This window comes from Salmo salar, chromosome 15 (assembly GCF_965601325.2).
Source record: "Salmo salar chromosome 15, fSalSal1, whole genome shotgun sequence".
NCBI classification, from domain to species: domain Eukaryota; kingdom Metazoa; phylum Chordata; class Actinopteri; order Salmoniformes; family Salmonidae; genus Salmo; species Salmo salar.
Genome location: NC_138305.1, coordinates 101,286,395 through 101,312,447, shown reverse-complemented (window position 1 = coordinate 101,312,447; position 26,053 = coordinate 101,286,395). Strand labels below are relative to the sequence as shown.

At 46.6% G+C, this 26,053-nt stretch overlaps 2 protein-coding genes across 5 annotated transcripts; both read right to left on the bottom strand.

Moving 5' to 3' along the window:
- Positions 1 to 337: 337 nt before the first annotated feature.
- Positions 338 to 4,656, bottom strand: ssrd (Translocon-associated protein subunit delta). Of its 3 annotated transcripts, none has more exon segments than NM_001141872.1 (7): positions 338 to 1,162; positions 1,200 to 1,306; positions 1,458 to 1,523; positions 3,403 to 3,492; positions 3,742 to 3,816; positions 4,081 to 4,199; positions 4,392 to 4,573. In NM_001141872.1, coding segments are annotated over 6 exon segments (504 nt in total). In that variant the 5' UTR covers positions 4,441 to 4,573; the 3' UTR covers positions 338 to 1,162; positions 1,200 to 1,201.
- A 548-nt stretch (positions 4,657 to 5,204) lies between these two features.
- On the bottom strand, positions 5,205 to 25,941 carry LOC106572708 (isocitrate dehydrogenase [NAD] subunit gamma, mitochondrial-like). 2 transcript variants are annotated; one of them, XM_014147114.3, is made up of 13 exons: positions 25,839 to 25,941; positions 25,574 to 25,689; positions 25,244 to 25,297; positions 23,691 to 23,788; positions 21,767 to 21,876; positions 21,171 to 21,231; positions 16,957 to 17,089; positions 16,671 to 16,804; positions 11,328 to 11,430; positions 10,923 to 11,069; positions 10,448 to 10,542; positions 10,248 to 10,308; positions 5,205 to 8,551 (listed from the first exon to the last, which is right to left on the bottom strand). In XM_014147114.3, exons 2-13 carry the CDS (start codon positions 25,652 to 25,654, stop codon positions 8,450 to 8,452), a joined length of 1,179 nt encoding a protein of 392 aa, XP_014002589.2. In that variant the 5' UTR covers positions 25,655 to 25,689; positions 25,839 to 25,941; the 3' UTR covers positions 5,205 to 8,449. The 2 variants fall into 2 exon arrangements, with proteins under 2 accessions (XP_014002589.2, XP_082818350.1); XM_082962224.1 differs by having other exon boundaries at positions 23,964 to 25,297; positions 25,839 to 25,939.
- Positions 25,942 to 26,053: the final 112 nt, after the last annotated feature.

The window sequence follows — 26,053 nt, the reverse complement described above, 5'->3', positions numbered from 1 at the left end:
TATACAGTATAACAGGCATCCAATTTCACAAACCCACCCCCCCCACCCCTTGACTGTTAAGACAGACAATGTTGGCATTTTGAAGCTCACTACCTACAATTTTACATATTTTGTAATGCCTCATTCCAAGTGACAAACATTCGAGCGAAATTAGAGGGGGGCATCCTGCATACCCAATCTATAATCCAGCCATGGTAATGAATGTATGAAGCAGCTGATGTCACATCACAGACTGTAGCATGATGTACTGCAGTACCCATAATGCAATAGACAGTATTGCATTATGGGTGCTGTAGAACATGCCTCACACACACTGGGAGAAAGACACACAAGGATAAAAATCTAACCATTTATTAATTTGACCACCGAGCAACAAATAATCACCAATCCTGAAATATTTGGCCTCATCAGCCAGCCAGTGCAACAAGTTACATTTAGATCAGTCAGCCACTACAAAGTTCACAGCGGCTTTAGACTCTTGCACACCAGGGTTGGTATTCACAAAGTGTCTCAGCGTATAATTGCTGATCTGGGATCAGTTTTGCCTTTCAGAGCATAATAAGACCGAGGGGACCTAATGCTAGATCAGCACTTCTACTCAGACCCCTGTAAGTACAGAACCACTTATTTTAGAGTGTTTAGTATTAGTACAGATATCACACAACACATAAGTCCTTTACAAGAAAGACCATGAACTGATGGACAGATATTCTTGTCTTTCAGTGGTTAAGTCCACCGGTAGATAAGCAATAAGCATGAGGCTGTGGAAGGAAGTCAGCACTGGTCTATAGAAACACTCCTTTCACTTTCAAAACTTGGGTTTACTTTTGAACACAAAATTACTGCATTCAGTTAGTGGGGTACATTGGGTTCGATTGAGGTATACATTATTTATTTTTGGTTGACAAAACAATGGCTTCTTCTAGGAATTGATGGAAAATAATCAGTCTGCGTTGAAAATAAAAAATAATTACAAAACAAATTGTTCTAGTTCCTAATCTCAAAATGGATGGTGGCATATTGTTGTTCTGCCAAAGGTATGCTCAGGTTGGATTGTTAGAAAAGTCACCAGCATTCAAAAATCTTTCAGAGAGCCAGTTGTAGAGAACCTTGGGACATGTAGTCCTTTATGCCTGGATGGTGCTCTTAGAGAACAGTGGTCCTTTATAACTGGATAGTGCTCTTAGAGAACAGTGGTCCTTTATGCCTGGATAGTGCTCTTAGCGCTGAAGGCCAGGTAATACACCAGGATGCCAATGAGAGCAGCCATAACCTCAGTAGGCACCCACGGGCCGTTCCACGCGCCCTAGAATAGACAAGACAAAGCCGCTGTTAGGAAGGAATCTCAGGTGAGAATGAGGTACACTAGGAGTTTCCCATTTTCAAATTGTATTGTGCGTAGAAGACACATCCATAAGTGGTGATCGGTATTCATTGGTTATGCTCTTCAGACTCACCCTGTGATCTACATTGACAGAGAAAAGGGGCTGGATGGATTCTACATCCTCGTTGTTCCTCTGGGCCTGGATTAAACAAACAATATAAAAACAGACAAACATTTGCATATGGCTAAAAGCTACAGTATTTCTTTAATCAAATGACAGGGGCACAAACAGACAAGCATGAATGCACCAGGGTTTCCATTAGCCTGTAAATGACGGCTTTCAGCCTATAAAAAAAGAAATACGAAAAGTCGATAAATAAGTGTAGCTGGACAAGTTGTCCGTGAGAGAAATGAAAAAAAATCCATTGTGAAATGCTTGTTATTAATTATTGTAAAACACCAGTGGATATGCTCCAACTTCCAAGGCAAATATGTCATAGGCTAATAAATCTTCAAGCTGCTTGGAAATTAGTATTGGGTATGTCTACTTACACAAAAGATGTGAGATCCTACTAAAAGGGACTGGGCCAAATTGGCGAAGAATGTGTTAATTATCCCTGTTTCCCATGTGCACGCCGACAGGGTATTATCTCTCTAAAACATTTAAGACGGCCTCGCACCATCTTGAGGACAAAGTAACAAGGCTGATGTGCATCAAGCTGCTCCAAGGAGTTGGACAGTTTTGACTTTCCAACAGCAACAGCTCACTTTGAGGGGACAAGTCTCTGAATGTCCTTGAGTAGCCCAGCCAGAGCCTGGACTTGAACCCGATCTAACATGTCAGGAGAGACCTGAAAATAGCTGTGCAGCAACGCTCCCCATCCAACCTGACAGAGCTTGAGCGGATCTGCAGAGAAGAATGGGAGAAACTCCCCAAATACAGATGCCAAGCTTGTAGCGTCATACCCAAGAAGACTCGAGGCTGTAATCGCTGCCAAAAGTGCTTCTACAAAGTAATGAGTAAATGGTATGAATACATACTTAAAAATGTGATAGTTTAAAATTTGTATAAATTAGCAAAAATTTCTAAACCTGTTTTCGCTTTGTCATTATGGGGTAGTGTGTGCAGATTGAGGGAAAAAAATGAATCAATTTTATATTAAGGCTGTAACGTAACAAAACGTGGAAAAAGGGAAGGGGTCTGAATACACTATTTACATAACGAATTTGATTGTCCAACATCAGTTTTATATTTTCTTAATTTTGTGGCCGCCTCGAGTGTTCACTGCTGTGGTGCTGAATCGCAGCAGGAATGGGTGGGCAGTGGGGCGGGCCGGTCATGGCTGGAGGGGATACAGATTTTGTGAAATTAAGATCAAGTCGATTTTTATTTTAGTTAACCCTAACCCTTTCCCTAATTCTCCTAACCTGCCTCGTTAATTCTCATACTACGCTGCATAAGTTCTCCTAACCTGCTACGAAAAGTCAAATCGGACGTTAATATGACAGAAGCTGGATCCCTTCTAGCCATGACCCCCGGGCCCTGGTGTTCGTAGACAGAAGCGTTTTGTTATTTATTAGGCCTAATTAAAATGATCATGACGAGGCTAAAATAAATAGGCCTAGATTGTATTTGAAAACAGCTTGGTTATTATACAAATAGCCTATAGGACAGGTTATATTACACAAATATGTATTGAAGTTGTGTTTTATTACTGTGTAGGTGATGTGTTCTTCTAGGCTAAATGTTTTTTTATATTCATTTATAATTTATAGCAGGGATGAAGACAACGGCTAATGTTTTGCTTTTCAATAAAACCTGTCATGTTGGTATAAGAACATCGTTCTACATTATTTTAACTTTACAGGCTAATTTATATTCTGTTACGATGAATTACAATAATCTAAATGTGATTTTAAACACCATATGGAAATTTCTCAAACGTAAATTAAAATCTTTCCGGTCTCATTGTCCGGCGCCAAATTTTCCCAGCGGAATCCCTGGTAATGCACCTACCTTATGCAGACAGCACTTGCTTGTGTGTGTGTGAGAGAGAGAGAAACACTATAGGGCCTACCTTGCGTAGAGAGCTGTAGGACTCCTCATCAAAGAACTTGACCTGGTACGTACCAGAGCTGGCCTGTTTGTGGGGCATGCTCCAGGACACCTGAGAAACAGAGAACATATGTCATATAGCTAAACCCAGGACACCTGAGAAACAGAGAACATATGTCATATAGCTAAACACACAAGTTACTCTTCATAAGTGCGTATTGGACATATAGGGGTGGTTTCCTGGACACCGATATGCCTAGTCCTGGACTATTAAGCATTTTCAACTGAGATTCTCCATTGAGCATATTTGTTTTAGTCAGGGAAACAGCAGTATGTGTGTATGACAAGAGCCATTTATTACCTGGTACTTGCCAACATCCTGGCCTCTAGTCACAGGGAACTGTCTTCCATTGACATCAGCATACAGAGCCACACTCTGTTGAAGGAAGACAAAGAGATTATATATATATATAATGTGACTAACAGTGTGGGGTAAGAGAAGGCAATTTGATGTCACTTTGTACAAGTTTTGACTGCTTGTTATCAATTCTTTTAGTTTTTTGGTGTGAGCGAATGTTTGCTGTTATTTGTATTTGGACAGTGAAGCTAACATTTTTTTAAATTATACTCCATTTTGGATTTGAGATCAAATTATATATATATAAATAAAAGAGAGACTTGAGTTTGATAAGTACAGTACCTGGGCTCCATTGGCACAGGCCAGGCTGAGCTCCACGATGAATACGGACTCAGAGGAGATGACAGCATCAGAAGTGGTGTAGGCAGAGGGTGTAATCACAGGGTCTGAACAACTCTCACCTAAACAACAGACAGCAAAAACGTCTTTATTAGAGATTTATGGTATCAAACATTGCAAAACATGAACACATTACTTGTAAAGATATAGTTAACTCGCTAGCAAATTCTCATCAGTTAGTTAGCTACTGATGCTAACAAGCTAGCTAATAGCTACATTTCCTTGACGTTAAGTATTTATCTGAAATTACTTACCCATGCACAGGCATATAAGAGAAAAAAACGCTGCTATTCTGGTCATCATGGTTGATTTATCAAAATGTGTTAACACGACTAAGAATTGTGGAACTAGTTATTTCGAGATTTCACCAATAATTACAGCCACGTCTTCCTACAAAAACACTTTCAGACCGGTGCGCTATAATGACGTGTACTGTGTCCGCGGGATGCATTATGGGAACGTGACTCTGTTGACACGTCACCTCTCACTGATAATATATGAAATGTCTTTATTATAGGCCATAAGAATAAATAAAACAAAACCATACTGCATGACGGTACACTTATATTTAAACCCTTAAACCCCACCTCTTTAAGGAATACCTAGGATAGGATAAAGTAATCCTTCTAACCCCCCCCCCCCTTAAAAGATTTAGATGCACTATTGTAAAGTGGTTGTTCCACTGGATATCATAAGGTGAATGCACCAATTTGTAAGTCGCTCTGGATAAGAGCGTCTGCTAAATTACTTAAATGTAATGTAAATGTAATTATATTTAATCCAAATAACCATTTAAAAATAGATGTACCAATCCCATATCGGCTCTTTAAATAAGCATTTGAAGGTTATTTCATTCCAGGTAACAGATACTCTGTGTTTCTGAGAGGGTAGTGCACTATAAAAGGAATAGGGTGCCATTTGCGTTGCATTTCTTGAATTTGCCTGCTCTGATATCGAGATTGTTCCTTTGTTACAACTTGTATTGCACTGAAATTGATTTATTACCAACCGCTGCACAATGTTTTGGGTCCTGACTTTCCCCTGAAAACAAAGTAACACAAGTAGGCTAAGATATACATTTTTATTTGATCAATAACAATGCTAATTTCATTAATCCAGCCACAGCTATAGTATATGAAAGCAAAAAATATCCCATTTCATTTAGCAGTTTAATGTGCTCTGTTTACTCTAAATTTTAACCACTAAGTTAAGAGACGGTAAATACCCACAGTGTACAAAACATTAAGAACACCAGCTCTTCCCATGACATAGCTTTCACTTGATCAGTCTATGATCCCTTACTGATGTCACCTGTTAAATCCACTTCAATCGTTGTAGATTAAGGGGATAAGACAGGTTAAAGAAGGATTTGTAAGCCTTGAGACAATTGAGACAAAGATTGTGTATGTGGGGCATTGAGGGTGAATGGGGAATACAAAAAATGTAAATGCCGTTGAACACGGTATGGTAGTAGGTGCCAGGCACACTGGTTGAGTGTGTCAAGAACTGTAACGCTGCTGGGTTTTTCATGCTCAACAGTTTCCCATGTGTATCAAGAGTGGTCCACCACCCAAAGGATATCCAGCCAACTTGAAATAACTGTGGGAAGCATTGGAATCAACATGGGCCAGCAGACCTGTGGAACACTTGAAAACTTGTAGAGTCCATGCCCTGACAAATTGAGACATTCTGAGGGTAAAAGGGGGTGCAACGCAATATTAGGAAGGTGTTCTTAATGGTTTGTACACTCAGACTAGGTATTTGTGGCACAAACACAATGGTTGTTTTTTTTTAATACAGGGATATATGCAATTCTGGTTTACAATTATGATTTCCCCCCCACTGGATCAAGTGAAATACAATATATATATCTATAAAAGAGTATAACATCAACATATTATATTTCAGGGTACAGTTCTGAGTTGTTCATATAAAGACACAGTCTGTAACAGACAAAGAGGAGAAGTTATAGACCAGTATAACAAAAAACCTTACAGATGCACTACACAGAAATCGCTCCGCCATTTCCTGGTTGCTAAAATTCTAATAGTTCACCTAATTAGTATAGTGTAGAGAATCATTGTACCATCTAAACCGCTGTGAAATATATTTTCCATAAACAAAAATATTGTATTTTCAGCTGGTGTACCTAACCGAAAGTAAAAGACGCAAAAACAAAACTTAAAAACTGGAGGCATAGAAATAGCGCACATAGAACAGATCTACGTCTTTTAGACTTGCTTTCAACGAGAATTACATTTATAACATTTCCACATGAATTTGGTCAGGTCGCCCAAAAAGTGACATATTGCAGCTTTAAGGCAAATTAAAGAGTACTTAAAGAGTACTTAAATTGATTTCAAGATCACAAAAAGGACATTGGTAAATCATAAGACTTTGGTATCTGTGGGAAAGATAAATCTGATAAAGTCACAGATAAAGTGCCCCCCCACCCCCCTTTTTACGCTGCTGCTACTCTGTTTATCATATATGCATAGTCGCTTTAACTATACATTCATGTACATACTACCTCAATTGGGCCGACCAACCAGTGCTCCCGCACATTGGCTAGCCGGGCTATGTGCATTGTGTCCTGGCACCCACTCTTTTACGCTATTGCTACTCTCTGTTCATCATATATATGCATAGTCACTTTAACCATATCTACATGTGCATACTACCTCAATCAGCCTGACTAAGCGGTGTCTGTATGTAGCCTCGCTACTTTTATAGCCTGTCTTTTTACTTTCTTTACTTGCCTATTGTTCACCTAATACCTTTTTTGCACTATTGGTTAGAGCCTGTAAGTAAGCGTTTCACTGTAAGGTCTACACCTGTTGTATTCGGCACACGTGACAAATAAACTTTGATTTGAGGCAGAGAAAGGGGGATACCTTGTAAGTTGTGCAACAATGCATTCAACAGAAAATGTAACCCAACCCCCCTGAATCAGCGCTTCTACCTGCCAGGTTACCTGTAGACGTAAAGCTAAGCGCTGGACTGTGAGAAGAACATAAAACCGTCTATAATCTTTCAGCAACATTGCAGTACCACTAGCGGTTCTGGGGGGGGGGGGCAGTGCCCCTGTGACAACAATTTTGGACCCCCTTGTGGCCCCCCTAAATGTGGAGTATGAAATAAGTTTTACATAACAAGTTTTTGCTATCGTTTTTTTTTTTTACTTCCGTTTTTAGACAGTGGCAACGATGATGATTATGAACATGGTCTTTTGCCTGCTAATGCCTGCAATCCAGTGAAGAAAACGATATGACAACAATAATGTCTAATGTAACTGGCCCCTCTAACAGTACAACTGGCCCCAGCTTGGCCCCCCCAGTTGAAATGGTCTAGAACTGCCACTGTGCAGTACCGTACGAAACATAACCGTTTACACACTTTCTTTTCTACTGTACGATAAATTGCAATTAGGAAAATAGGTCGACAGTATAACCGTTTCAAGTCTCACAAAAGTCTGCAGTGAACCGATATACCTAAGAAACAGTCGCTCAAATATAAATCACACAAACACATTATCTACATATAATACGTTTAAGTGGAGCTGGAGGTGTTGCTGTCTAGGCCATCATGTCCTGGGATGTAGGATGAACCTAGCAGAGTAGCTAGAAAGTGCTGCAGTTAAACCCAAGAAACAGATCCTAGCTGTTACTACTTCACTACAGCATGTTATTACAGATGCAGTTTGAGCCTCCTACTTCCTTTGTTTACACTCAAATGTTAAATGTGTTTGAAACAGCCAAAGAATGGTTATGGAAAGACAGAAGGGTGTTAAATTGAAATAACATTGAAAGAGACAGACATGAATGAATGAATGAATGAATGAATGAATGAATGAATGAATGAAAGGCATGCAGAGGAGAAGATAACATGGTCCTGTGTGGCTCAGCTGGTAGAGCATAACACTTGCAACACCAGGGTTTTGGGTTCGAGTCCCACAGGGGACCAGTACAAAAATGTATGCACTCACTACTATAAGTTGCTCTGGATAAGAGTGTCTGCTAAAATGTACAAATGTAAAGTGATGAATAACTCTGCTCATCTGAAAGGTGTGTGTGTGTGTGTGTGTGTGTGTGTGTGTGTGTGTGTGTGTGTGTGTGTGTGTGTGTGTGTGTGTGTGTGTATTTACAGACAAGACTAAACTGCTCAACGGTGGAGCATTACTATGGAAATAAACATGCACAAACACACACCCACTCTCTCATATGGCACACAGTTGTTCAAATATACGAGACACACCAAGTATTTGTATGTTATCCAGCAGCATTGACTTGATGTGTGTGGTCGAAGTGCATGTTCAGAGCTCGCTGGTGAGAGGCCCCTTGCTCTGGATGTTTCTCATGATTGCCTGAACCACCTCAGAGGTGGTGCCCTGCCCCCCGATGTCAGCTGTGTGCAACTGCAAGAGAATAATAAAATACTGTAATACCAATCACATTGCCTGCTTCGGTCAACATTCAGAGGTGAAATATTTCACAATGTTGATAACAGAAATAACACAATTGTTGTTCTACACATTTCTTTCAGAATATTCTGCAACATCACTCTCCCCTGTACAGGCCTCAGAATTACTATCCATCACACTTATCTAGAGGATGCTGGTGGGAGGAGCTATAGGGCTCATTAAAATGGCCATCCTCCTGTAGCTCCTCTCTGCAGACAACTCAGAGGCATTCTACACAGGTAATAAATCAGTAGGTACATTAGCAACATTTTGTACACTAGAAGAGACTCTATAGAGAAGCATATGTTTGATTACAGGTTGGACTAGAGAGAGAGTGTCAAAGATGAATTTGAGAAATGCCAAGCTATATTAACACAATTAAAAAACATGTGAGTAGCTCTTTATTGGCCTGTGCGCCGTTGATAACTGGCCAGACCTGTCTCTCAGGAGGTGAGCAGGCAGTCAGGTGTTACATCAGGCGAGAGTGCTGGGCAGGTCAGGCGAGAGTACTGGGCAGGTCAGGCGAGAGTACTGGGCAGGTCAGGTGAGAGTACTGGGCAGGTCAGGCGAGAGTACTGGGCAGGTCAGGCGAGAGTACTGGGCAGGTCAGGCGAGAGTACTGGGCAAGTCAGGCGAGAGTACTGGGCAGGTCAGGCGAGAGTACTGGGCAGGTCAGGCGAGAGTACTGGGCAGGTCAGGCGAGAGTACTGGGAAGGTCAGGCGAGAGTACTGGGCAGGTCAGGCGAGAGTACTGGGCAGGTCAGGCGAGAGTACTGGGCAGGTCAGGTGAGAGTACTGGGCAGGTCAGGTGAGAGTACTGGGCAGGTCAGGTGAGAGTACTGGGAAGGTCAGGTGAGAGTACTGGGAAGGTCAGGTGAGAGTACTGGGCAGGTCAGGTGAGAGTACTGGGCAGGTCAGGTGAGAGTACTGGGCAGGTCAGGTGAGAGTACTGGGCAGGTCAGGTGAGAGTACTGGGCAGGTCAGGTGAGAGTACTGGGCAGGTCAGGCGAGAGTACTGGGAAGGTCAGGTGAGAGTACTGGGCAGGTCAGGTGAGAGTACTGGGAAGGTCAGGTGAGAGTACTGGGCAGGTCAGGTGAGAGTACTGGGCAGGTCAGGTGAGAGTACTGGGAAGGTCAGGTGAGAGTACTGGGCAGGTCAGGTGAGAGTACTGGGAAGGTCAGGTGAGAGTACTGGGCAGGTCAGGTGAGAGTACTGGGAAGGTCAGGTGAGAGTACTGGGCAGGTCAGGTGAGAGTACTGGGCAGGTCAGGTGAGAGTACTGGGCAGGTCAGGCGAGAGTACTGGGCAGGTCAGGCGAGAGTACTGGGAAGGTCAGGTGAGAGTACTGGGAAGGTCAGGTGAGAGTACTGGGCAGGTCAGGCGAGAGTACTGGGCAGGTCAGGTGAGAGTACTGGGCAGGTCAGGTGAGAGTACTGGGAAGGTCAGGTGAGAGTACTGGGAAGGTCAGGTGAGAGTACTGGGCAGGTCAGGTGAGAGTACTGGGAAGGTCAGGTGAGAGTACTGGGCAGGTCAGGTGAGAGTACTGGGAAGGTCAGGTGAGAGTACTGGGCAGGTCAGGTTAGAGTACTGAGCAGGTCAGTGTATTGCGCATAGTGACAAGTGTGCAGTGAGGTGAGAGGACTTGACTTACCTGAGTCTCGTTCATGGTCGTAAGGACCGCATTCCTGATCATAGTGGCATAATCGTGGAGCCTGAGACACACAGAAGGACAATGACTTTCATACCCTCTGTTCTGTCCAACAAGTCGACCGCAGCTCAGATTATACAGTACATACACATCGTCATGGTTTAGAAACATCACCTTCATTAGACTACGCAAGGTGAACTCACTTGAGGTGATCCAGCATCATGCAGCTGGCCAGTAGCATGGCAGTGGGGTTAGCAATGTTCCTGTCAGCAATACTCTTCCCTGTGTTCCTGGTGGCCTGAGAGACATATAGAGAAAGAGCATATTGCGAGATCAATGATATACAGTGCATTCGGAAAGTATTCAGACCACTTTACTTTTTACACATTTTGTTAAGTTACAGCCTTATTTTAAAATGAATTATTGTTGGTTTTTTCCCCCCCCCATCAATCTACACAAAATACGCCATATTAACAAATAAAAAACAGGTTTTTATACATTGTTGCTAATTTATATTAAAAAAATTTAAAAAAATGAAATATGAATTTTACATTAGTATTCATCGATCCCAATGGGATCGAAACATTGTTTGTTGTTGGGGCATCTCAATAAACCACTGTGGAAGCATAATATTATATTATCAGAGTTGTGGACACTACAGGTGCCCACTGGACTGACCGTTTCGAAGACAGCATAGTCACGGCCATAGTTGGCCCCTGGCACCAGGCCTGGTCCTCCCACCAGGCCAGCACACACGTTGCTAACCACATTACCATACAGGTTGGGCATCACCATAACGTCAAACTGCTGGGGCTTAGACACCAGCTAGGGAATGAGAGAGGGATAGGTTAACAACACCAATAAGCAGTAGTAACACAGACAAAACAGACTTAAAAGATATTTAAAAGCAGGGATATGAACCTTCTTTGCCTGGTCCCAGATCTGTTTCTGCTGTCTCGCCAAGTGCCAACTCATGGCAATATCAAAGACCGCAGGAGTTGGCGAGTCAGCGCAAACAGATATGAGACCAGGCTAAAACTTACTGGTGTGCCTCTATCATAAAGAGAGCATTGATTTTCATACCTGCATGGTGGTGTTGTCGACTATCATGGCGTCGAAGGCAATGTCAGGGTACCCAGCAGCCACCTCTCGACAGCACTGCAGGAACAGACCATCGCCCAGCTTCCTGTGAAGGAGAGAAAACAGGATGTTCAACACCTTGGTTGTAATATAAGTAATGTATACCGGATTGGTCTGAGTACTATCTATCCAAATGTAATGTATATGAAAAAACTATATCTTGCTATGTAACTACTTTGTAAAAAAAATATAAAAAAAATACCATGTAAAAGTAACAACAACAAAAAACGTCCTCTGAAGAGGTGTATGAAGAGGTGTATGAAGAGGTGTATGAAGAGGTGTATGAAGAGGTGTATGAAGAGGTGTATGGGCCAAGAAAAATATATACAGTACCAGTCAAAAGTTTGGTTTTTCTTTATTTTCACTATTATTATGGCAAGAACAGCTCAAATAAGCAAAGAGAAACGACAGTCCTTCATTACTTTAAACATGAAGGTCAGTCAATCCGGAAAATGTCAAGAACTTTTAAAGTTTCTTCAAGTGCAGTCGCAAAAACCATCAAGCGCTATGATGAAACTGGCTCTCATGAGGACCTCAGATTGCAGCCCAAATAAATGGTTCACAGAGTTCAAGTAACAGACACATCTCAACATCAACTGTTCAGAGGAGACTACGTGAATCAGGCCTTCATGGTTGAATTGCTGCAAAGAAACCGCTACTAAAGGACACCAATAAGAAGACTTGCTTGGGCCAAGAAACACGAGCAATGGACATTAGACTGGTGGAAATCTGTCCTTTGGTCTGATGAGTCCAATTTTGAGCTTTTTGGTTCCAACCGCCGTATCTTTGTAAGACGCAGAAGAGGTGAAACGGATGATCTCCGCATGTGTGGTTCCCACCGTGAAGCATGGAGGAGGAGGTGTGATGGTGCTTTGCTGGTGACACTATCAGTGATTTATTTAGAATTCAAGGCACACTTAACCAGCATGGCTACCACAGTAATCTGCAGCGATACGCCATCCCATCTGGTTTGCACTTAGTGGGACTATCATTTGTTTTTCAACAGGACAATGACCCAAAACACACCTCCAGGCTGTGTAAAGGCTATTTGACCAAGAAGGAGAGGGATGGAGTGTTGCATCAGAGTACCGGACCTCCACAATCACCCGACCTCAACCCAATTGAGATGGTTTAGGATGAGTTGGACCGCAGACTGAAGGAAAAGTGCTCAGCATATGTGGGAACTCCTTCAAGACTGTTGAAAATGCATTCCTCATGAAGCTGGATGAGAGAATTCCAAGAGTGTGCAAAGCTGCCATCAAGGCAAAGGATGGTTATTTGAAGAATCTCAAATATAAAATATATTTTGATTTGTTTAACACTTTTTTGGTTACTACATGATTCCATATGTGTTATTTCATAGTTGAGGTCGTCACTGTTATTCTACAATGTAGAAAATAGTAAAAATAAAGAAAAACCCTTGAATGAGTAGGTGTGTCCAAACTTTTGACTGGTACTGTACATTGGTTGCATTCTGACTTCTTCTGGAAGTGTGCACTTGACTTGTTCACTTCACCTCATGCTTTTCAAAGCATTGGAATAGCGTACACATGGGCTAGGGGGCGGGGTCAGTTTCCACCATATTTGTTACACAAATGTTTCCTTTAAAAATCTATGAGGCGGCGTGAACGAGTGCATAATTTGGGGAAAAGGGTAGAGATTTGGACCGTAGCCCCAAAGCACTCAGAATGTAAGTCATTATAACACACATCTAGTGGAATACATAGACACCTCACTGACTGACTGACCTGCCGTCACTGACTGACTGACCTGACGTCACTGACTGACTGACCTGACGTCACTGACTGACTGACCTGGCCTGCCGTCACTGACTGACTGACCTGACGTCACTGACTGACTGACCTGACCTGCCGTCACTGACTGACTGACCTGACCTGCCGTCACTGACTGACTGACCTGACCTGCCGTCACTGACTGACTGACCGACCTGCCGTCACTGACTGACTGACCTGCCGTCACTGACTGACTGACCTGCCGTCACTGACTGACTGACCTGGCCTGGCGTCACTGACTGACTGACCTGACCTGCCGTCACTGACTGACTGACTGACCTGCCGTCACTGACTGACTGACTGACCTGCCGTCACTGACTGACTGACCTGGCCTGGCGTCACTAACTGACTGACCTGCCGTCACTGACTGACTGACTGACCTGGCCTGCCGTCACTGACTGACTGACTGACCTGACCTGCCGTCACTGACTGACTGACCTGACCTGCCGTCACTGACTGACTGACCTGACCTGCCGTCACTGACTGACTGACCTGACCTGCCGTCACTGACTGACTGACCTGACCTGCCGTCACTGACTGACTGACCTGACCTGCCGTCACTGACTGACTGACCTGACCTGCCGTCACTGACTGACTGACCTGACCTGCCGTCACTGACTGACTGACCTGACCTGCCGTCACTGACTGACTGACCTGACCTGCCGTCACTGACTGACTGACCTGACCTGCCGTCACTGACTGACTGACCTGACCTGCCGTCACTGACTGACTGACCTGACCTGCCGTCACTGACTGACTGACCTGACCTGCCGTCACTGACTGACTGACCTGACCTGCCGTCACTGACTGACTGACCGACCTGCCGTCACTGACTGACTGACCGACCGGCCGTCACTGACTGACTGACCGACCGGCCGTCACTGACTGACTGACCGACCTGCCGTCACTGACTGACTGACCGACCTGCCGTCACTGACTGACTGACCGACCTGCCGTCACTGACTGACTGACCGACCTGCCGTCACTGACTGACTGACCGACCTGCCGTCACTGACTGACTGACCGACCTGCCGTCACTGACTGACTGACCGACCTGCCGTCACTGACTGACTGACCGACCTGCCGTCACTGACTGACTGACCGACCTGCCGTCACTGACTGACTGACCTGACGTCACTGACTGACTGACCTGCCGTCACTGTCTGACTGACCTGCCGTCACTGACTGACTGACCTGACCTGCCGTCACTGACTGACTGACCTGACCTGCCGTCACTGACTGACTGACCTGACCTGCCGTCACTGACTGACTGACCTGACCTGACGTCACTGACTGACTGACCTGACCTGACGTCACTGACTGACTGACCTGACCTGACGTCACTGACTGACTGACCTGACCTGACGTCACTGACTGACTGACTGACCTGACGTCACTGACTGACTAAATGACCTGCCGTCACTAACTGACTGACCTGCCGTCACTGACTGACTGACCTGACCTGCCGTCACTGACTGACTGACCTGACCTGCCGTCACTGACTGACTGACCTGACCTGCCGTCACTGACTGACTGACCTGACCTGCCGTCACTGACTGACTGACCTGACCTGCCGTCACTGACTGACTGACCTGACCTGACGTCACTGACTGACTGACCTGACCTGACGTCACTGACTGACTGACTGACCTGCCGTCACTGACTGACTGACCTGACCTGCCGTCACTGACTGACTGACCTGACCTGCCGTCACTGACTGACTGACCTGACCTGCCGTCACTGACTGACTGACCTGACCTGCCGTCACTGACTGACTGACCTGACCTGCCGTCACTGACTGACTGACCTGACCTGCCGTCACTGACTGACTGACCTGACCTGCCGTCACTGACTGACTGACCTGACCTGCCGTCACTGACTGACTGACCTGACCTGCCGTCACTGACTGACTGACCTGACCTGCCGTCACTGACTGACTGACCTGACCTGCCGTCACTGACTGACTGACCGACCTGCCGTCACTGACTGACTGACCGACCTGCCGTCACTGACTGACTGACCGACCGGCCGTCACTGACTGACTGACCGACCTGCCGTCACTGACTGACTGACCGACCTGCCGTCACTGACTGACTGACCGACCTGCCGTCACTGACTGACTGACCGACCTGCCGTCACTGACTGACTGACCGACCTGCCGTCACTGACTGACTGACCGACCTGCCGTCACTGACTGACTGACCGACCTGCCGTCACTGACTGACTGACCGACCTGCCGTCACTGACTGACTGACCGACCTGCCGTCACTGACTGACTGACCGACCTGCCGTCACTGACTGACTGACCTGACGTCACTGACTGACTGACCTGACGTCACTGACTGACTGACCTGCCGTCACTGTCTGACTGACCTGCCGTCACTGACTGACTGACCTGACCTGCCGTCACTGACTGACTGACCTGACGTCACTGACTGACTGACCTGACGTCACTGACTGACTGACCTGACCTGACGTCACTGACTGACTGACCTGACCTGACGTCACTGACTGACTGACCTGACCTGACGTCACTGACTGACTGACTGACCTGACGTCACTGACTGACTGAATGACCTGCCGTCACTGACTGACCTGACCTGCCGTCACTGACTGACTGACCTGACCTGCCGTCACTGACTGACTGACCTGACCTGCCGTCACTGACTGACTGACCTGACCTGCCGTCACTGACTGACTGACCTGACCTGCCGTCACTGACTGACTGACCTGACCTGCCGTCACTGACTGACTGACCTGACCTGCCGTCACTGACTGACTGACCTGACCTGACGTCACTGACTGACTGACCTGACCTGACGTCACTGACTGACTGACTGACCTGCCGTCACTGACTGACTGACCTGACCTGCCGTCACTGACTGACTGACCTGACCTACCGTCACTGACTGACTGACCTGACCTGCCGTCACTGACTGACTGACCTGACCTGCCGTCACTGACTGACTGACCTGACCTGCCGTCACTGACTGACTGACCTGACCTGCCGTCACTGACTGACTGACCTGACCTGCCGTCACTGACTGACTGACCTGACCTGCCGTCACTGACTGACTGACCTGACCTGCCGTCACTGACTGACTGACCTGACCTGCCGTCACTGACTGACTGACCTGACCTGCCGTCACTGACTGACTGACCTGACCTGCCGTCACTGACTGACTGACCTGACCTGCCGTCACTGACTGACTGACCTGACCTGCCGTCACTGACTGACTGACCTGACCTGCCGTCACTGACTGACTGACCTGCCGTCACTGACTAAATGACCTACTGTCACTGACTAAATGACCTGCCGTCACTGACTAAATGACCTGCCGTCACTGACTAAATGACCTGCCGTCACTGACTAAATGACCTGCCGTCACTGACTAAATGACCTGCCGTCACTGACTAAATGACATGCCGTCACTGACTAAATGACCTGCCGTCACTGACTAAATGACCTACTGTCACTGACTAAATGACTTACATGATGTTGGCCTTATGAACTGCAGTGACCCTCTTGCGACCTTTCTCCCGGGCCAATTTAAAGGCATACTCAGCGATTCTCAGGGAGTTAGTCCGGGTGATGATCTTGAGACACTCCACCACCCCTGATACACTCTACAGGACGAAGGGAAGGAGAGAGGGATGTTCATGCAGGTTATTTACAGCAAAGAGTGTGAATGGAAGAACACGAAGGGATGAGTTGAGGGAGTAAAAGTGAGTGTGTGTGTCTGCCTGTGCATGTGCATGTGTGCCTGTGTGCGTCTAACCTCATGCTCCAGACTGCTGTACTCTCCCTCAGTGTTCTCCCTGATGATCATGATGTCAATGTTGTTGTGGCGAGTCTGAACTCCAGGGAGGGATTTACAGTGCATGACGTTGGCATACAGGTCCAGACTGGTGCTGTGGGACAGAGAGACAGAGACGGTGTAAGCTGACAGGACTGGACAGAGAGATGGGGGAGACAGTGTAAGCTGACAGGACTGGACAGAGAGATGGGGGAGACAGTGTAAGCTGACAGGGCTGGACAGAGAGATGGGGGAGACAGTGTAAGCTGACAGGACAGAGAGATGGGGGAGACAGTGTAAGCTGACAGGGCTGGACAGAGAGATGGGGGAGACGGTGTAAGCTGACAGGGCTGGACAGAGAGATGGGGGAGACAGTGTAAGCTGACAGGACAGAGAGATGGGGGAGACAGTGCAAGCTGACAGGGCTGGACAGAGAGATGGGGGAGACAGTGTAAGCTGACAGGGCTGGACAGAGAGATGGGGGAGACGGTGTAAGCTGACAGGGCTGGACAGAGAGATGGGGGAGACAGTGTAAGCTGACAGGACTGGACAGGGAGATGGGGGAGATAGTGCAAGCTGACAGGACTGGACAGAGAGATGGGGGAGACAGTGTAAGCTGACAGGGCTGGACAGAGAGATGGGGGAGACAGTGTAAGCTGACAGGGCTGGACAGAGAGATGGGGGAGACAGTGTAAGCTGACAGGGCTGGACAGAGAGATGGGGGAGACAGTGTAAGCTGACAGGACAGAGAGATGGGGGAGACAGTGTAAGCTGACAGGACAGAGAGATGGGGGAGACAGTGCAAGCTGACAGGACTGGACAGAGAGATGGGGGAGACAGTGTAAGCTGACAGGGCTGGACAGAGAGATGGGGGAGACAGTGTAAGCTGACAGGGCTGGACAGAGAGATGGGGGAGACAGTGTAAGCTGACAGGACAGAGAGATGGGGGAGACAGTGTAAGCTGACAGGACTGGACAGAGAGATGGGGGAGACAGTGTAAGCTGACAGGACAGAGAGATGGGGGAGACAGTGTAAGCTGACAGGACAGAGAGATGGGGGAGACAGTGTAAGCTGACAGGACTGGACAGAGAGATGGGGGAGACAGTGTAAGCTGACAGGGCTGGACAGAGAGATGGGGGAGACAGTGTAAGCTGACAGGGCTGGACAGAGAGATGGGGGAGACAGTGTAAGCTGACAGGGCTGGACAGAGAGATGGGGGAGACAGTGTAAGCTGACAGGACAGAGAGATGGGGGAGACAGTGTAAGCTGACAGGACAGAGAGATGGGGGAGACAGTGTAAGCTGACAGGGCTGGACAGAGAGATGGGGGAGACAGTGTAAGCTGACAGGGCTGGACAGAGAGATGGGGGAGACAGTGTAAGCTGACAGGACAGAGAGATGGGGGAGACAGTGTAAGCTGACAGGACTGGACAGAGAGATGGGGGAGACAGTGTAAGCTGACAGGACTGGAAAGAGAGATGGGGGAGACAGTGTAAGCTGACAGGGCTGGACAGAGAGATGGGGGAGACAGTGTAAGCTGACAGGACAGAGAGATGGGGGAGACAGTGTAAGCTGACAGGGCTGGACAGAGAGATGGGGGAGACAGTGTAAGCTGACAGGGCTGGACAGAGAGATGGGGGAGACAGTGTAAGCTGACAGGACAGAGAGATGGGGGAGACAGTGTAAGCTGACAGGACTGGACAGAGAGATGGGGGAGACAGTGTAAGCTGACAGGACTGGAAAGAGAGATGGGGGAGACAGTGTAAGCTGACAGGGCTGGACAGAGAGATGGGGGAGACAGTGTAAGCTGACAGGACAGAGAGATGGGGGAGACAGTGTAAGCTGACAGGGCTGGACAGAGAGATGGGGGAGACAGTGTAAGCTGACAGGGCTGGACAGAGAGATGGGGGAGACAGTGTAAGCTGACAGGACAGAGAGACGGGGGAGACAGTGTAAGCTGACAGGGCTGGACAGAGAGATGGGAGAGACAGTGTAAGCTGACAGGGCTGGACAGAGAGACGGGGGAGACAGTGTAAGCTGACAGGGCTGGACAGAGAGATGGGGGAGACAGTGTAAGCTGACAGGACAGAGAGATGGGGGAGACAGTGTAAGCTGACAGGGCTGGACAGAGAGATGGGGGAGACAGTGTAAGCTGACAGGACAGAGAGATGGGGGAGACAGTGTAAGCTGACAGGACAGAGAGATGGGGGAGACAGTGCAAGCTGACAGGGCTGGACAGAGAGATGGGGGAGACAGTGTAAGCTGACAGGGCTGGACAGAGAGATGGGGGAGACAGTGTAAGCTGACAGGACAGAGAGATGGGGGAGACAGTGCAAGCTGACAGGACTGGACAGAGAGATGGGGGAGACAGTGTAAGCTGACAGGGCTGGACAGAGAGATGGGGGAGACAGTGTAAGCTGACAGGACAGAGAGATGGGGGAGACAGTGTAAGCTGACAGGGCTGGACAGAGAGATGGGGGAGACAGTGTAAGCTGACAGGACAGAGAGATGGGGGAGACAGTGTAAGCTGACAGGGCTGGACAGAGAGATGGGGGAGACAGTGTAAGCTGACAGGGCTGGACAGAGAGATGGGGGAGACAGTGTAAGCTGACAGGACAGAGAGACGGGGGAGACAGTGTAAGCTGACAGGGCTGGACAGAGAGATGGGGGAGACAGTGTAAGCTGACAGGGCTGGACAGAGAGACGGAGGAGACAGTGTAAGCTGACAGGGCTGGACAGAGAGATGGGGGAGACAGTGTAAGCTGACAGGACAGAGAGATGGGGGAGACAGTGTAAGCTGACAGGTCTGGACAGAGAGATGGTGGAGACAGTGTAAGCTGACAGGACAGAGAGATGGGGGAGACAGTGTAAGCTGACAGGACTGGACAGAGAGATGGTGGAGACAGTGTAAGCTGACAGGACAGAGAGATGGGGGAGACAGTGTAAGCTGACAGGGCTGGACAGAGAGATGGGGGAGACAGTGTAAGCTGACAGGACAGAGAGATGGGGGAGACAGTGTAAGCTGACAGGACAGAGAGATGGTGGAGACAGTGTAAGCTGACAGGACAGAGAGATGGGGGAGACAGTGTAAGCTGACAGGGCTGGACAGAGAGATGGTGGAGACAGTGTAAGCTGACAGGACAGAGAGATGGTGGAGACAGTGTAAGCTGACAGGACAGAGAGATGGGGGAGACAGTGTAAGCTGACAGGGCTGGACAGAGAGATGGGGGAGACAGTGTAAGCTGACAGGACTGGACAGAGAGATGGGGGAGACAGTGTAAGCTGACAGGACAGAGAGATGGGGGAGACAGTGTAAGCTGACAGGGCTGGACAGAGAGATGGTGGAGACAGTGTAAACTGACAGGACTGGACAGAGAGATGGGGGAGACAGTGTAAGCTGACAGGACAGAGAGATGGGGGAGACAGTGTAAGCTGACAGGACTGGACAGAGAGATGGGGGAGACAGTGTAAGCTGACAGGACAGAGAGATGGGGGAGACAGTGTAAGCTGACAGGACAGAGAGATGGGTGAGACAGTGTAAGCTGACAGGACTGGACAGAGAGATGGGGGAGACAGTGTAAGCTGACAGGAAAGAGAGATGGGGGAGACGGTGTAAGCTGACAGGACAGAGAGATGGGGGAGACAGTGTAAGCTGACAGGACAGAGAGACGGGGGAGACAGTGTAAGCTGACAGGACAGAGAGATGGGGGAGACAGTGTAAGCTGACAGGACAGAGAGATGGGGGAGACAGTGTAAGCTGACAGGACAGAGAGATGGGGGAGACAGTGTAAGCTGACAGGGCTGGACAGAGAGACGGGGGAGACAGTGTAAGCTGACAGGAGGGCTGGACAGAGAGATGGTGGAGACAGTGTAAGCTGACAGGACAGAGAGATGGGGGAGACAGTGTAAGCTGACAGGGCTGGACAGAGAGATGGGGGAGACAGTGTAAGCTGACAGGACAGAGAGATGGGGGAGACGGTGTAAGCTGACAGGGCTGGACAGAGAGATGGGGGAGACAGTGTAAGCTGACAGGACAGAGAGATGGGGGAGACGGTGTAAGCTGACAGGGCTGGACAGAGAAAGCTACAGAGGACCATTTGGGATAGAGATAGGTGCCCCGTTAGCAGCAACAGAGCACTCAAGGAAGAGGTCCTCTGTCTTTTTTAAATAAACGATTGAATAGAAACCTTTACTTACCGGAGGAGGTTGTTTCTGGACTTGTGGGAAGCAGGCAGGGTGTGGAGGGTCTCAATGTTACCTACAAACACACAAACAAAAACATAAGCATGTTGACTGTTTTATAGGCATTCTATAGAACAGTGTTTCCCAAACTCAGTCCTGGGGACCCTAAGTGGTGTATGTTTAGTGGTTTTAGCCCTAGCACTACACAGCTGATTTAAAAAATCAACTCAATGTCAAGCTTTGATCATTTGAATCAGCTGTGTAGTGCTGGAGCAAAAACCAAAATGTGCACCGGGGGGGGGGGGGGGGTCGCCAGGACCGAGTTTGGGAAACCCTGCTATAGAATACAGACACACAACTTATCATATGACGCAGTGACTGACACAGCTGCAGTTAATGGACAACAGGATTAAATAACTAGAAGCTGCCTACAATTTTAGTACAAAATCACTTCAGTATTTCTCCCATAGAAAGTGCCTTGCCCATTCAAGTTAATGATGGCATAAATGGGTGGACTGGCAGCCATTGCAAATGTACCCATGAGTTCACTAGTCAAATTGCCAGCGTTAGAGCTTCCAAGGCCTTTCCATGGATTCTACAGTTTCTCCTACCTTTGAGGGCCACTCCGTTACGGCGGATGGCTGTGATGGCGTTGTTGACGTCATCCTCGGTAGCTGAGCTGACGTTCACAACCTCAAAGTCCACAGGTACACAGCTGAACCTATAGAGCACATTAACACAATATGGGAAGGACAACCCAACGACTCAGTCATTCTACCTCAACTCATTGGTTGTACTGTACAACTATGGGCATGAGACATATTGATGTCTATGTGTTTATAAGCTGTGAATATCCTGTTATGAACTTGGAACAAGGTAGCCACTCACTACCATTCCAACGCATTTAAAGGGACACTTCAGGATTTGGGCAATGATGCCCTTTATCTACACTGAACAAAAATATAAACGCAACATGTAAAGTGTTGGTCAGATGTTTCTTGAGCTGAAATAAAATATCCCAGACGTTTTCCATATGCACAACCAGATTATTTCACTCAATTTGTGTTTACATCCCTGTTAGTGAGCATTTCTCATTTGCCAAGAAAATCCATCCAATTTACAGGTCTGGCATATCAAGAAACTGATTAAACAGCATGATCATTACACAGGTGCACCTTATGCTGGGGACAATAAAAGGCCACTAAAATGTGCAGTTTTGTCACACAACACAATGTCACAGAGGTCTCAAGTTGAAGGAGTGTGCTATTGTCATGCTGACTGCAGGAATGTCCACCAGAGATGTTGCCAGATAATTGAATGTTCATTTCTCTACCATAAGCCACAAACGTTGTTTTAGAGAATTTGGCAGTACATCCAACCTGCCTCACAACCGCAGACCACGTGTAACCACTGCAGACCAGTACCTCCATATCCGGCTTCTTCACCTGCGGGATTGTCTGAGACCAGCCACCCGGACAGCTGATGAAACTGTGGGTTTGCACAACCAAATAATTTCTGCACAAACAGTCAGAAACCGTCTCAGGGAGGCGCATCTGTGTGCTCGTTGTCCTCACCAGGGTGTTGACCTGACTGTAATTCTGTGTCGTAGCCGACTTCAGTGGGAAAATGCTCATCTTCGATGTCCAGTGGCATTCTGGAGAAGTGTGCTCTTCACAGCTGAACCCCGGTGTCAACTGTACCAGGCAGATAGAAAACAGCGTGACTGGTGTCGTGTGGGTTAAGCGGTTTGCTGATGTCAATGTTGTGAACAGAGTACCACATGGTGGAGGTGGGGTTATGGTATGGGCAGGCATAAGCTACCGACAACAAACACAATTGCATTTTATCGAGGCCAATTGTTGTGCCATTCATCCGCCGTTACCACGTCATGTTTCAGCATGATAATGTACAGCCCCATGACACAAGGATCTGTACACAATTCCCAGTTCTTCCATGGCCTGCATACTCACCAGACTTGTCACCCACTGAGCATGTTTGGGATGCTCTGGATCAACATATACGACAGCGTATTTCAGTTCCCGCCAATATCAAGCAACTTCGCACCAGATACTGAATGGTTTTGTGATCCATGCCCCAACCTTTTTTTTTTTTTAAAGGTATCTGTGACCAACAGTTACATATCTGTATTGCCAGTCATGTGAAATCCATAGATTAGGGCCTCATGAATTTATTTAAATAAATAAAAAGAAAAATTCTCTGCGTGCAGTTTGAAGGAAGTTGCTAGTAGATACCACAGACTTCAAGTCATTGCGCTAAAGCCAATTGTATCCATGAGTTCATCTGACTCTGGACAAGTAGATAAAATCCTGAAGTATCCATTAAATAAACTGTTAAATGAATGAACTGTTATAAGTGTTTATAAGCCATGAATGCTATGACCAGTTATAATACAATTAGCAGACCTTAAGAGCTACCAGGGACATATTAGTGGCAATGTGTTTATAAGATGTTGATGAGGTGCGAATAACAGCTTATAAACACGTTATAGACTGTTATAAAGCATATTTGACTGACCTGAAGAGCTCCTTTACGTGATTGAGCAGTTCTGGTCCAATACCATCTCCAGGTATCAGAGTTACAGTGTGTCTGCCACCATACTTCGCAGGAGGGGGCTGAAATGCATAAATGATTTTGTTATCCTTGCACACATTTCTGTCAGAGTTACCAGGCTGCACCAAAAGCAAATCAAACTATGGCTGTGTGCCAATGGTGTGAATAAGGCGTTTTGTGTGTGATGTGTAACGTGGGAATGTGATGTACGGTGATGCAATGCAACGCGGTACTTACAATGATTTGTCCCTATTAGTTGTAGAAACGGCCGGAAAAGCAGAACAATACAGTGAGAGATTAGCAAAGCACCAGAAAACAAACAGTTACCCTACACCTCAGATTGCTAGCTCATTAATGATCCCATCTTCCTAGAGGGGGGAGGGGAGTCCTGGATCAGATTAAAAATGCTCAGCCTAAAAAGTGACAACAGAGTTAGTTAGCTAGCCAGTTTTGTCACACCAAATCAACCAAACAATAATCAATACCAAGCAGAAGCTCATAGTAAGATACCTGAATAGGCTAGCTACATCACCAGTACCATGCCTCAAATAGGCATACTTGACAGCAAACAAGCCTTGTGATTTCTGACAGTCAAGTGTACTTGGCAACTCATCATGTGCCTAAAGTGCACATTATAAACTGGTTGGTTCGAGCCCTGAATGCTGATTGGCTGACAGTCGTGGTATACCACGTCTATGACAAAACATTTATTTTTACTGCTATAATTACATTGCCAACCAGTTTATATTAGTAATAAGGCACCTCGGGGGTTTGTGGTATATGGGCAATATACCACGGCTAAGGGCTGTGTCCAGGCACTCCGCGTTGCGCATAAGAACTGCCTTATTGCTTAAGTAAGAGGCCTAGTTACTGTGATCTCTGCACACTCTGCCAGACAGCTAGCTACTGTGACCTTTGCCTGACAATCAGAGTGTGATAGGTCTAGTTCATAGTTAGATTAATGCCATGGCTTGGAAAATCTCCTCACACAAGCTCTACGAGCCAGAATATTGAATAAAATTATATTTGAACGGTTGTCTGTGTAGTTGGTCCTTTAGGCGGTAGGAATGTGAGACAATATATCCACAGGAAATTATAATTAAATCACCTTATCAAAGTGCTGGTAGTGCGTTCACATTTCTATCATCTGAAGCATGTAAACACTTACAGGAGCTCAAGTACGCATGCGTGGCGTGCATGTATTTTCATATTGTGCACATGCACGAGGTGATAGAAATCTCAACACACTACCAGCGCTTTGAAACGTTGATTTAATTATACTTTCCTGTTACTATATTGTCTCACATTCCTACCTGCAAAAGGACCACCCTAAAGTGAGCTAACATTTGATTGTATTTAACGCTCATTTCTGCCTGAAGTAGAATTCAACGCAATTCCACATCGGGTTGGTTTCCATGTAACTGGAATCTCTGCACATTCACCAGATGTAGATACAGTAGGCCTACTCAAACCACCACAGACAGCCTATCTGATGCAGTTTCCAAGATGGCACTCACTACTGTTGACTTCTCTCTGCGACTGCTCACGGTGGCTCCAAACACCTCAGAAAACTGAAGAACAGGACAGATAACTCAACATGAGTCCCTTTGGGTCTTTCTAGAGATAAGCAACAATACAGTATACCGTATGAATGTCAAATGAGAAAGTAGCGAAGGGAGAGATATTGGTTATCACTGACACTGACATGCGCTTCTTGCTGATGCCTAACCAGCAGACTAACTAACCAGAAATGACCTTGTATTCTAGTCCAGAAACACAATTTCTCTCAATCATGTTGTATGTAGTTTATTTACCAGCATAACTGTGAATCACAAACTCTGTCTTACTTTTGCTGTCGTTGCCAACCGTCCACCCCAAATGGGTTTAATGATTTTGGACATTGATATCACTGCACTGGAGGCGGCCATCTTGACGGAATCTGACTAATGCCGTAACCGCGCATCTGCTCGTGCCCACACAACAGAGAGAAGAATCGATAGAGATCCTATTATATGCATTATTAAATTACTAATAATTATTACTATTCTAATTCCCAATTCTATGGAATAATATTGCCACATTAGAGCTCGAGCTGTTCATAAGTCAGTTTACCATATAATTTTGTAATCCATTCTGCCTCCGTAATATAGTTTATGTAATTAATTGGGTGGTGATATCCCCCCCTTCATAACATGAACAAAATGTATGACGCATGGAGGCACCATAATGAGTAACCAATGATTTACAGTATGTACTGTATACACATGGGAGTAATGCCGCGTTCAAAATAACTGGGAACTGGGATCTCGGAAATCGCGGACCTCCGA